Raw genomic sequence first — 14,225 nt, forward strand, 5'->3', positions numbered from 1 at the left:
CTCTGAAAAGTGTGCCAAAAGTATAGCACTACTATCCGCTATACTATTTATAAAAATTACATATTTAATGACAGTCGAATATACCTATTAGGCAAATACAAAATAACAAAAGGAGTGTATCAACGAAGCGAATTTTACCGGTATCTAATTTAAATAGAATACTTTAGCAAATAAAATAATCCTTCAAATGAAAGTTTTAAATAATATAATTGGCTAATTGGTTTGCACCAAAACTTCACATTAACGAAGTTACTTATAATGTCTTCATAGCTTACAAGGGGAGGCCACGAGGTTGGGATGACGGAATTATTTCAGACTTTGTACAGGAAGGTGAAACTCCGGCAATTCCGAGAAAATCTCAAGAGAAGTTTTACGCTTCTATTATGTAACTCAAGTATCTGTGCATAGACGCCGGACGGTGGACTTCATGGTGGTCCAGTGGTTGCCGGCACGGTAGATCAGCGTGTTTGGTCAGAGGGCTGGCTGTCCTCTGTAATAAAAAACTTGAGTGAATGGCTCAACGATGCACTTGAACAAGTGTCGTGGGACGTCCGCCCCGAACAAATGCAACGAAGAATAGTGAGATTACAAAAAAAGAAAAGTGAGTAAGCGTTTGAGCCCCATAAGATGAACGGATACTGGATGACGGTTCGACTCCCGCTCAAACCTTCATTTATGTAGTACAAGTGTAAATTCTGTGATATTCAAAAATTTGCTCCTATATTAATAGTTATCGCTACATTAGCAACGTCTCACTGCTACGCAGGTTAACTGCCAAATAGGGCCTGCTCTGTGTCTGCAGCTCGTAGCATCCAGGTACAAAGTAGTTCCAGGTACGTTACTAGATTGCATGTGTAAGGGATTTCGCAAATCATGGCAGACATACATTTTCAGGAAAACACTATGCGTTTCTTAATTTACTTATCGATAGTTATAAATATGTTTGTTCTAATAATTAAATTTGACTAAAAATATGAGTAATCAAATGACATGAAACTCACTAAAACTTCATACAAATACATGCCGTTTTTTAATTATATTACCTCTCAAATGTCATATAAATTAAATAAAATGATGAGTAATGGAAACAAAATATACAGGGTGAGGCAGCTAAATCATAACACCCCTTGCATCTCCCCAACCGTAATAGATACAAAGATGCCGTTTGGACAGTAAATTGCAGGGAAAGGGGCTACTTGAATACATCACATTGCATGTTTGTGCTATTTTTTATTACAGAGATATGAAGCCATCTTTGGTTTTTTAAATCGAAACCTGTGTTAAATTTTAGCGTAACATGATGGGCTTAAAAAGACGGTTTCAAATATGTGTATATCATAATATTTAGACCAATAGTTATTGAGACACAGATATGTCCCCGTATCGTGTTCGTCCTTCGAAGCGGCGTTGTCCAATGCGACCTTTCCTGTTGTGTAGAGTACATGGTACATGGTAACCGTTGGGAGTCTGTCCTTACACAAACACGTCCATTTACCCGACAATAGTAACACATACTGCGATTTTACTGATGTCGCGCAAATGGTTCAAATGGTTCAAATAGCTCTGAGCACTATGGGACTTAACAGCTGAGGTCATCAGTTCCCTAGAACTTAGAACTACTTAAATCTAATCAACCTAAGGACATCACAAACATCCATGCCCAAAGCAGGATTCGAACCTGCGACCGTAGCAGTCCCGCGGTTCCGGACTGCAGCGCCTAGAACCGCTCGGCCACTTAACGGCCAACTTGTATCGCAAATATTATTCAGTTATTTGACAACTGTGAGACCAAAATAGGAGACAAAATACAGTATTAAAATACTACACGATGTTAATACATTTTAAGTAACGGAAATACAAATGTAAATGAGGAGGCCCTTATTGGTCACAATTATTTTGTTTGTATTTGTCTTTTATTTGAAAATATTTACTATTGATCACAATACGAAGCAAATACACACAAAGATGCAAAATACATACTGTACATGATACAAAACTTTACTGAAGCATGTACTTTCTCTCTGCTGCAACCCACATTTGTAGTCGTCGTTCGAATGATTTGTGAACGCTTGCGAGGGTGTCATGAGAGATATCAGCGTACGCTTCGATGATACGTTGCTTCATATCGTCTGCCGTAGTTCGTATTTGAGCATACACATTATGTTTTATTGCTCCTCACAGAAAAAAATCAAGAGGTGTCAAATCAGGAGACCGAGCTGGCCACTTCCACACGTCGTCCTATCCAACAACCCCGGAACTTTTCATTTAACAGCTCTGCAGCCACACGGGAAGAGTGAACAGGACAGCCGTCATGCTGGAACCACATGCACTGACGCGTACTTAGTGGTACCTCTTCCAGTAAAATGGGCAGAACGTTTCGCAGGAACCGTGCATAGTTATTGCCATTTAGTATACCCGGAATGACGTACGGCCCCACAATGACATTTCCGACGATGCCGCACCACACGTTAACACTCCACGGTTGCTGATGCTGTACCTGTCGAAGCCAATGAGGGTTCTCTGTTGATCAGTAATGCATATTATGCAAATTCACATTACCGTGGATGGTGAAAGTCGCTTCATCAGTAAAAAACACTCGTTGAAAAAACGTTGGATCATCTTGTAAGCGCTGCAGGGCAAACCGGCAAAATTCCTGGCGTCGTTCGAAATCCACATCGGAGAGTGCTTTATGTAGTGACAGCTGAAACGGGTGAAATCTATGCCGGTGCAATATGCGTCGATCACTTCTCTGAGTTACACCCCATTCCGAGGCGACACGCCGCGACGAAACACTAGCGTCGTTATGCGCCAACGCTAGAACGCCCCCTTCATTTACCTCACCAGTTGCAATTTTCTGCCTTGTCCTCTGTATGGAGTCCCATGATCCCTAATCAAGTAGTTTCTTGCAAATACGTGCAAGAAGCTGGCACGTAGGACGCTCACGATCAGGATACAGCTCTCCATATCGCTTTATTGCTCTAACAGCATTTATTCTGATTTCACCATACACTAGAAGCATATCTAACTTTTCTTCGTTGGTGTACATGTCTGCTCCAAGAAACTGTGACGGAAATGCGATGTCTCCTTACTCCAGCAACACATTTATACCCTTCTCTCCAGTAGAGAGCCTATATCAAGGGAATAGGCTCCCTACTCTCCAGCTACCTCGTGCGTCACCTTGCGGCGTTATCGAGAAGCAGGAAAACAACGCCTTCCCTGTTAAGTTCCTCACTGGACAACGCCGCTTCGAAGGACGAATACGATACGAGAACATATCTGTGTCTTAAAAACTATTCGCCTAAATAATATGATATACACATATTTGAAACAGTCTTTTTAAGCCCATAATGTTACGCTAAAATTTAACATAGGGTTCCATTAAAAAAAGCCAAAGATGGCCTCATATCTCTGTAATAAAAAATAGCACAAACATGCAATGTGATGTTTTCAAGAAGGCCCTTGTCCCTGCAATTTACTGTCCAAACGGCATCTTTGTATCTACACTCCTGGAAATTGAAATAAGAACACCGTGAATTCATTGTCCCAGGAAGGGGAAACTTTATTGACACATTCCTGGGGTCATATACATCACATGATCACACTGACAGAACCACAGGCACATAGACACAGGCAACAGAGCATGCACAATGTCGGCACTAGTACACTGTATATCCACCTTTCGCAGCAATGCAGGCTGCTATTCTCCCATGGAGACGATCGTAGAGATGCTGGATGTAGTCCTGTGGAACGGCTTGCCATGCCATTTCCACCTGGCGCCTCAGTTGGACCAGCGTTCGTGCTGGACGTGCAGACCGCGTGAGACGACGCTTCATCCAGTCCCAAACATGCTCAATGGGGGACAGATCCGGAGATCTTGCTGGCCAGGGTAGTTGACTTACACCTTCTAGAGCACGTTGGGTGGCACGGGATACATGCGGACGTGCATTGTCCTGTTGGAACAGCAAGTTCCCTTGCCGGTCTAGGAATGGTAGAACGATGGGTTCGATGACGGTTTGGATGTACTATTCAGTGTCCCCTCGACGATCACCAGTGGTGTACGGCCAGTGTAGGAGATCGCTCCCCACACCATGATGCCGGGTGTTGACCCTGTGTGCCTCGGTCGTATGCAGTCCTGATTGTGGCGCTCACCTGCACGGCGCCAAACACGCATACGACCATCATTGGCACCAAGGCAGAAGCGACTCTCATCGCTGAAGACGACACGTCTCCATTCGTCCCTCCATTCACGCCTGTCGCGACACCACTGGAGGCGGGCTGCACGATGTTGGGGCGTGAGCGGAAGACGGCCTAACGGTGTGCGGGACCGTAGCCCAGCTTCATGGAGACGGTTGCGAATGGTCCTCGCCGATACCCCAGGAGCAACAGTGTCCCTAATTTGCTGGGAAGTGGCGGTGCGGTCCCCTACGGCACTGCGTAGGATCCTACGGTCTTGGCGTGCATCCGTGCGTCGCTGCGGTCCGGTGCCAGATCGACGGGCACGTGCACCTTCCGCCGACCACTGGTGACAACATCGATGTACTGTGGAGACCTCACGCCCCACGTGTTGAGCAATTCGGCGGTACGTCCACCCGGCCTCCCGCATGCCCACTATACGCCCTCGCTCAAAGTCCGTCAACTGCACATACGGTTCACGTCCACGCTGTCGGGGCATGCTACCAGTGTTAAAGACTGCGATGGAGCTCCGTATGCCATCGCAAACTGGCTGACACTGACGGCGGCGGTGCACAAATGCTGCGCAGCTAGCGCCATTCGACGGCCAAAACCGCGGTTCCTGGTGTGTCCGCTGTGCCGTGCGTGTGATCATTGCTTGTACAGCCCTCTCGCAGTGTCCGGAGCAAGTATGGTGGGTCTGACACACCGGTGTCAATGTGTTCTTTTTTCCATTTCCAGGAGTGTATTACGGTTGGGGAGATACAAGGGGTGTTATGACTTACCTGCCTCACTCTGTAGATCAGAAATAAAGAGTGAGCAGGAGTCGAACTTTTGTCGCTTACTCCATTGTGATTTGAAGCTCGGACGCTATACACAAATAGATCAGTCACATAATAGATGCGTGTAACTTCTCTTGCGATTTTCTCGAAACTGCCAGAGTAGTGCACCTTATTAATTGCACATTATGTGGTTTTAATGGCCTACTAGAGGTGTACAAAGTTGGAAGTAAATCTGTCATCCCAACGTTGCGGCCGCCGATTGTTCGTTGTCTTAAAATATCACTTTCAGTACTAAGTGGAGGCAAAACGCTGCACTTGTCTTCTAACATGGAAATTCCTGGTGAGTTTTTTTTATCAACTTCAGTTTTGAAAATGACCTTCTTTCACTGATGTTTGTGATTGTAAGTGACAGGTTCATTGTGACAGCGATCTAGATATTTGGAAAACGACTTTGATGTTGTCCAGGCTCTGGTCTGGATGTAGAAGCTGTATTTTCCGGAAATCTACCTCATTACAAACTGCCAAAATTACATTAGCAAGTCGTTCAAAACTCTCAGCCTTTTTACGATATGAAGTGCCACAGGCTCGACGCGGTGTCACAGGGAATTTTATGTGACGGAGTGCAGGATTTGACAAGTGAATGTCGACTTAATTCAGATCAGCTATTCACTGAAAAACCCCGTAAGCCCATACAATATACAAGGGTTGAATCAAAAGTAATGCCTCCACCTTCGTTAGTTGGGTTTGGATGGGAATATTTTAATAAATCAAACGCAGAAATAATCTTAGAATATGATCTTTAATTACCAATATTCACTTTTCCACATAATCACTAGCCAATTGGATACTTTCTGCCAACGATGAAATTTTCTGAAGCCGTCACGGAAGAAGTCGACACTGTTTCCGCAACCACAGTCTCACAGCTCTCTCAACGTCTTCATCAGAAGCGTATTGATGCCGCGGATATCGTTTTTCATTATTTGGAACAGACGGAAGTCAGACGGTGCTACATCTGGACTGTATTGAGGATGCCGGACGGTGGTGAGGTTTCAATCTCTGAAGTTCTGCTGTGGTGGCACGTGAAGTGTATGGTTTGGCATTGTCATGCTGCAGGAAAACATTTTCCTTTTCCTTTCGGACACTTGTTAGCCATCATTTCAGAGTTCGCAGCGTTGTTATGTAACGCTCTGAGTTTATTGTTGTTCCACGATCAAGATAATCAACATGGATAATACCAGCTGCGTCCCAGAACACTGTGGCCATGATTTTCCCAGCTGAGGGCAGCGTCTTGAATTTCTTTTTCTGGGGAGAGTCTTTGTATCGATATTCCATAGACTCAGGTTTCGTCTCCGGGTCGTAATGGTGTACCCAAGTTTGGTCTCCTGTCACAACTTAATGCAGGAAGCGTCACCCTCATTCTTGTAACGCGAGAGGAGTTCCTGGCAAGTTTAAAGTCTTTTCGCTTTCATTTCAGCAGTCAGCATCCGGGGCACCCATCATGCACAGATCTTCCGATAGCCAAGCAAAGCAATAATGTGACCCACACGTTCTTGTGAAATGCCGATTGTGCTTGCAGTTTCTCTCTGAGTGATACGACGATCGTCCTGAATCAATCTGTCAACATTTTGCTTGTGAAACTCGGTGGTTGCTGTCACAGGACGTCCAACTCTTTGTTTGTCACGCAGGTCAGACGTTCCCGCCTCAACATCTTTAAACTTACTCCCCCAACGGCGCACAGTACTCACATCAACACAATCGCCATAAACTGCTTTCATTCTCTGACGTCGCGCGGAATTAGCCGAGCGGTCTGGGGCGCTGCAGTCATGGACTCTGCGGCTGATCCGGGCGGAGTTTCGAGTCCTCCCTCGGGCAAGGGTGTGTTTGTTTGTCCTTAGGATAATTTAGGTTAAGTAGTGTATAAGCTTAGGGACTGATGACCTTAGCAGTTAAGTCCCACAAGATTTCACACAGATTTGAACATTTTGAACATTCTCTGACGAATCTCCTCTGGGGTGTCACCTTCTGCTGTCAAGAACTCAACGACTGCACGTTGCTTAAATCGCATTGACCGACCGTCTGCGCAGGGTTCCATACTTTAACTGTAACAACACAACCATTCAATGCTAAGGCTTCCCGCCAACTGGAGCTGTAGAGAAGAGGCTACGGAACAAGCCAGTACCTGCCGCATACCAATGCTGCCAACTGTTGAAGATTAACGTTGGTAGAGGCATTACTTTTCAGTCAACCGTCGTAATCACGTGTATGTATTTTACGATAATACTATGGGGCCCGAAACACAATATTATAATTAAGATTTCTAAAAAATGATTTTAATTTTTCGTGGCGCGAGCCGGTAAGTTGTAGCCCAGGTCGTCGGCACGTAAATGCGGCCCTGACAGTTGTTGAGCAGATCTCATTCCCTCAATTTTATTAACACTGTGATATTAGGTCAATGTACTGCGTAGAAGTGTGAGACCAAAGACGGCGCAATAATATTGCAGAATATTTATAGCTGGGAAGCGTCTGTTCGACTCTGTGAGAATATGCTGGATGATGTGAAACCCACTTGTATTGCGACTGACTAGCTTGCTCTGCAAAACACAAGCAGAAATTGTGTAGAACTGGTGAAATAAGTCTGAAAAGCTTCCAGTGAACATTTCAGTGGCCCAGGGGCTCATTCACGGTAGCGCAGATTCGTAAATCACAACTGATTACAAATTACACAAGTGAGCACCATAAATCACCATATGTATGTTCGACTTCCTATTTATTCTCTACTGTAACAATTGTTGCAATCGAAAGGAAACAATTATTTATTTATTGAAAGCTTACATGGTTTTATGTCTGTGCTGTGACAACTATTGCAAGAAAAATGAACATGTAGGCTCAATGGACAACTGACCTTATCTTACTTGTTAATTCTGAAAACTCCTACAAGTAAAATAAACATTTCTTACTGTGATAGAGCAATGATCTTCAATTTCCTCTGCTCTCGTCGTCAACGAGGTATCTAGCGTTTCATAGTGAATCAAGAATTTCATATCTCAAAGTACTGTATGGTACTTATGTATGAGGAGAGTTCAATAAGTAAAACAGTAATTTTTCCTGAAAGCAATTTGGTTTTATTCAAGATTACAGCACACCATAGTATTCCCCACTCTTTTGGCTACAAAATCCTGTTTTTCGACATTAATCTCCGTGCAATGTGACGGTCTTAAGGATCTATATGGCCGCATGGTACCACTTTATGGTCGACATCGGAGCTGCATCAATGATATCCCTCTCACCCATGTATCAACGTACTGCTGCGCACGGAGTGTATTCTTCATTGGACTAAACAGCTGGAAGTTGGACGGTACGAGGTCCCGCCAGTAGGTTGGATGACGGAGAACAATCCAATGAATTGTTGTGAGGTCCTTTCGGTTGTGCACACTTGTGTGAGGCCTTGCGTTGTGAAAGAGAAGTTCGTTTAATTTTTTATGGCGACGAACACGCTCCAGTCGTTTTTTCAATTTTCGACAATGTAGGAGTCACAGCTGTGTGCTGCCAGCTGGTACACGGGATATAAGACAGGTTTGTGCGACCTTGTGTTGATGACAGACACCTCGCTCAACGACTCACCGTGCTTTCGTTCATTGCGAGATCTCGGTAGAAATTCTGCAAGCGTGTATGAATATCTGGGGTGCTTTGGTCTCCCGCCAAAAGAAACTCACTGACAGCTCTCTGGCTGGAATGCACTTCCGTTACTGACATAATTTTGAAGGCTGCATGTAGCGTCGCCACGTATGGGAACTTCATGGACATATTAATCTCCGTGCAATGTGACGGTCTTAAGTACCATGCGGCCATATATCATACTGAAGTGGGAATACTCCACGTTGTTCCACAACAAATTTCTCATTTTTTCAACTGGAATTGGCCGAGAAAAAAATGCATTCCCTTAATTATTTGAAGCTCCACTTATATAAGGGCCAGTCAAATGAAAAAGAGACAGATGGACAAAAGTAAGTAAACTGTTTATTATTTCAGAAGTGGTCGTAATATATATTAATAAATTTATCCCACTGTGAGACAACATGGTCAATGTCTTTATGGAAAAATGCTTGGGATTGCCCACAGATCCATGATTGTACCCAGGCATGCACCTCTTCGTCCGAAGCAAATCGATAGCCAGGGGTGTCACTCTGGGGTCTCCAAAAATATGGAAATAGCGTGGAGAGAGATCGGGACTGTATGAAAGACGTGTAACGGCTTCCCAGTGAAACTTCTACAGCGTGGGCAAGCCCACAAGTTGCAAAGATTGTCTCGACTACGCTTCGGAACTTTCGCTGGGAAGCCCTTATGTGTCCTCCGTACACTCCCTATATCTATCCATGCGATTTCCATACCTATGGCCATCTTCGGAAGAAGAGCTGCACGCCTGGGCTCAATCACGGTTCTGTAGTCAACCACAAACATATTTCCGTGAGACAATGACTGCCTTGTCTCACAGTGGAATAATTGTATTAACAATTTAATAAACGGATTACTTACCCTTTTTCCATCTTTCTTGTTTTCATTTCACTGCCTCCTATATATCTTCCGACTCACTGTCTAATCTTCTGTCATTCGCTTTTCTCACTTGTTTGCGCAAATTCGTTGTAAGCGACTTGAATTTCTAGCGGTCTCGACAGGAACTGCCAGGTATTTCGTAATATCGCACTTACACGGTACAATGTAGTAAGCAGTATGCTGAGTGAGGTCTTGCAGTCTCCGTCAATGTACATACAAGGTGCCTCAAACCTTTTGCGTCAAATTGAAGCAGGTGATAATGGATTCGCAAAATATTATATTGAGGCATGGAACCAATGGTAGGTAATGCGTATTTATTGTGTTATGGACATAGGCACTGTAGACCGCATAACAACAACGTAGCTTATGATATATGTCTGAAATGACGACCGCCAAAGCATGCATGGCAAAGGTGCATGAAGCTCTGCTGCAGTCTCTGTGCCAAGAGAGAGGCAGTTTGGACCCTAGGAGGCAGATCGTCGTTCGTTTCTACATCTTTGCATAATCCGAGAGTAAAAGGTCCAGAGATGTGAGATCCGGTGATCGCGCTGGCCATGGGACAGGACCTCTCCTTCCAGTCCAATGATGAGCATAACGCGTTGTTCAGGTGCTTCAGGTGCTCGCGCATATTACCATCGAAGTCGGCTGGTGCACCGTCGTGTTGAAACCACGTCCTTTCGCCGACAACAAGGTGTACAAAAATGGTTCAAATGGCTCTAAGCACTATGGGACTTAACATCTGAGGTCATCAGTCCCGTAGACTTAGAACTACTTGAACCTAAGTAACCTAAGGTCATCACAAACATCCCTGTGCGAGGCAGGATTCGAACCTGCGACCGTAGCAGCAGCGTGTTTCCGGACTTAAGCGCCTAGAACCGCTCGGCCACATCGGCCGGCAACAAGGGTACAGTTTCCAAGAACTGTGGCAGCACGTCTCGCAGGAACACAATGTAAAGGTCCGCAGCTCGTGGTCGTGCGGTAGCGTTCTCGCTTCCCGCGCCCGGGTTTCCGGGTTCGATTCCCGTCGGGGTCAGGGATTTTTTCTGCCTCGTGATGACTGGGTGTTGTGTGATGTCCTTAGGTTAGTTAGGTTTAAGAAGTTCTAGGGGACTGATGACCATAGATGTTAAGTCCCATAGTGCTCAGAGCCATTTGAACCATTTTGAACAATGTAAAGTGGACCAGTCAAACGGACAGCGAATAAGTGATCTTGGACAATATACGCCCATACGTTGACAGAACCGTTGGCGGTGGCCAGCGATGTGAGTGGCGTGAGTATTGTCCTCACTCCGGACATCTGTTGCGGCTGTTGAGACTGGCGGACATCGCTTTGTACGATTACTGTGAGCTACGTGGTTGTTATGCGGTGTAAGCTGTGTATTGGTTTCCTGTCTCAATGTAATCGGTTGTAGACCCACTATCATCTGTTACAATTTGGCCGAAAAGGTTTAAGACACTCTACATTGTGCAAACCGACAGTACCGATCTCAGAGTATTATACTCACTCGCCGGTTCTGCGGTGCCGCAGCTCGAACGGGTTCCTGCTATGGCTGCCGGAGCTGTTCAGCCGGCTGTCGTCGTACGCGGCGTCGCACCCCTCCCTCAACGAGACGCTGACCGTGTGCCAGGTGGTGGCCGCCGCGGCCGCGGAGGCGCACGCCGCGCGCTACTTCGAGCCCTGGCTGCTCGCCGACGGTAACCCAGACGTGGACGTGGACGTGGACGCCGCGCCGGCCGCCCTCGCCACGCTCGCCCCGGGGTCTGACGGCTGCACCGCCGACGTCGACGTCAGCGTCTTCAGCAACACGCTCATCATCGGCGCTACCACCGCCGCCGCCTACATACTCGCCGGATACGCCGTGCCTTTCGTTGGGAAGAAACGCCTCCTGGGTCAGTCTTCGCTATTAATTTGTTTCTTTCTTACGGTATCATGCAGCTGTCTAATCACCAAAAGAGTGAGTTAACCAAGCTATGGAAAAGAAAGAGGACCTTCTCTTCCAGAAAGTGAAGATGATCCACCTTAACATCTATCTTTTTTTCTGCCATCTGAATACACATACCCTTGTTTATATGTACACTGAGTATCCCTCGGTGTCCGGGTGCGTATTTATTCCATTTCCATTAGCTCATCTCCTCTTTCCCTCTCTCTCCGCCCATGTCCTTCACCCCTCTCTGTATCCGTGTCATACTCCCCCTCACCCCCACTTTCTGTTCAACTCCTCCACTGCCCACTGTCTATCCATCTTCTGCCACTCTCTCTGCCAATCTCTTACTCTCCCCTCTCTCTAAACATCTGCACCTCCCTACTCTCTCTGTTCATCTGTTCCTCACTCCTCTGTTCATCTGCTTTTTCCCCCTGTGTCCCTCCTCCTCAGCCCTCTAAATCCATCTCCTTTTGCCCCTTCTGTCTCTTGGTCACCCACTACATCTTCATCACCCCTCTCACTGTTCATATCCTCCTCCCCCTCTCTCTGTCCGTTTCCTCCTCTTCCATTCCTCCATCCATTTCCCACTTCTCCTCTCTTTCTCCATCTGCTCCCCTTCTATATCTGCATCCATCTCCTCCTTCCCTCGCCAGCCGATGTGGCTGAGCGGTTCTGGGCGCTTCAGTCTGGAACCGCGCGACCGCTACGGTCGCAGATTCGAATCCTGCCTCGGGCGTGGATGTGTGTGATGTCCTTAGGTTAGTTAGGTTTAAGTAGTTCTAAGTTCTAGGGGACTGATGACCTCAGATGTTAAGTCCCATAGTGCTTAGAGCCATTTGAACCTCTCCACTTTATCATCCCACCTCAAAAGAGATTGCTGTTTCTTACCCTCACAGTATTGCTTTCCAGATTTATGTAATACGTATACGAAGTTTGTTGAAAATAGATCTAGGGGTTTAGGAGGAGCTTTTAATCCGCAGCTTCGCCCGCAATATGCCACACATATTTCACACGTGTTTAACATATTTCATACATATTTGTATGCATATTTCACCTGTATCGCTAACGAATTTGCCCCTGCGGATTCTCATTTTCACGCAGCTCAGTGTCGTACAAAGATGTAATTTTATATGTGCGTTCAGCGGCGTATGTCGATACTGTCTCAGCAGTTACAAATTTAAAGGTCATGCACGATACTGCAGTTATATGTGAAGTATAAAGTCCCTTCAGGAGTCAGACTATTGTAGTGGCCATTCGCCATCCAGAGTCCGTCGCCGACACGATCGAATATCACACATTACCTCAGGCAGATCTGTCTTGTACCAGATATTAGTGTTTATGAAGTCATATCACCTGAACTATGCCCCATACAATAATATAATTTTGCAAACACATTTAATCATTCACTGAACAGCCAAAGAAACTGGTACACCTGCCTAATATCGTGTAGGGCCGTCGCGAGCACGCAGAAGTGCCACAATACGACGTGGCACGTACTTGACTAATGTCTGAAGTAGTGCTGGAGGGAACTGACACCATGAATCCTGCAGGTACAATAGAGTCTCATCATGATTCTGCCTTTTTGCAAGTAATTTATTAGGATTACCCCTAGGGAATTCCAAAAAGCAGTGGCCATCATCTTACGAGCTGACAAAATGATCTTTGACCATCCTTTGTCCATTGTTTTGACTGCCGTTTTGACTCTGGTGTGTAATGATGAATCCAGATTTCACCGAAGGCATAAATCGGTGCAAAACGTATTGCGGATTGCAATTGAAAGCCGCCAGACATTGCATTGAAATGTTATGACGGATGCGCTTTTGATTGATTCTGAGAAATGATAGCACCCGCCTCACGTACAGCTTCTTCGTAGCCTATTCCTCATGCAGGATATTATGCACTTGCTCAGTTGAGATGCTTACAGTCTCAGAACTCTCACAATTTTTTTCGGCGCCCTTGCATTACCGACTCATGGATTTTGTAAATGATTTCTTTTGTGGTTACCACAACTGAATGGGTGGAGCGCGATTTGTCTTCGATGCTTGCCGGACCACGTTTAAAATCATTAATCCAAAAGGAAATGGTCTTTAATGACGATGCAGAGTCCTCGTGAAATTCGTCGATTTGTGCTGTAGTTCAACCCTGCAAACTAATATGTTTAATTTCTCCATTTTCAGTCACACTCGACACACTGGTCAATAAAGACGACTGGCAACCATCAATTGTACTCTGTGCTCCCTGCCGCCGTTGGATAAGCAGCTGAGCAGCAAGTCGTATACTCCTAGCTCACTCATTTGTTACATAGTTTAATTCTTAATTTCTTTGCGTGTTTTTGGTACTTGCATTGTTTAATTCATAAATTTCGGGCGTATTATAGTACTTGAGAGTTGTAGCATCGCGTTTTAGTACCTGAATAGTGTAAATTCGCGTAGTCGTTTGTCTACTGTTTTTGTTTTGAACGGCCAGTGTCGGTTGGTCGCAGTCAGTGTGCTCCCTGCCGCCGTTGGATAAGCAGCTGAGCAGCAAGTCGTATACTCCTAGCTCACTCATTTGTTACATAGTTTAATTCTTAATTTCTTTGCGTGTTTTTGGTACTTGCATTGTTTAATTCATAAATTTCGGGCGTATTATAGTATTTGAGAGTTGTAGCATCGCGTTTTAGTACCTGAATAGTGTAAATTCGCGTAGTCGTTTGTCTACTGTTTTTGTTTTGAACGGCCAGTGTCGGTTGGTCGCAGTCAGTGTGCTCCCTGCCGCCGTTGGATAAGCAGCTGCAGCAGCAAGTCGTATACTCCTA

General features: G+C 45.5%; 1 protein-coding gene across 1 annotated transcript in view; it reads left to right on the forward strand.

Annotated features, from left to right (window-relative positions):
* Window positions 1-14,225, forward strand: part of LOC126484850 (synaptic vesicle glycoprotein 2A-like) — a 116,375-nt gene that overhangs the window by 79,258 nt on the left and 22,892 nt on the right. The window contains exon 8 of the mRNA XM_050108449.1: window positions 11,032-11,393. Coding sequence (XP_049964406.1) covers window positions 11,032-11,393 — 362 coding nt within the window. The remainder of the gene's footprint in view (window positions 1-11,031; window positions 11,394-14,225) is intronic.

Source organism: Schistocerca serialis, chromosome 1, assembly GCF_023864345.2.
Source record: "Schistocerca serialis cubense isolate TAMUIC-IGC-003099 chromosome 1, iqSchSeri2.2, whole genome shotgun sequence".
Lineage (NCBI taxonomy): Eukaryota > Metazoa > Arthropoda > Insecta > Orthoptera > Acrididae > Schistocerca > Schistocerca serialis.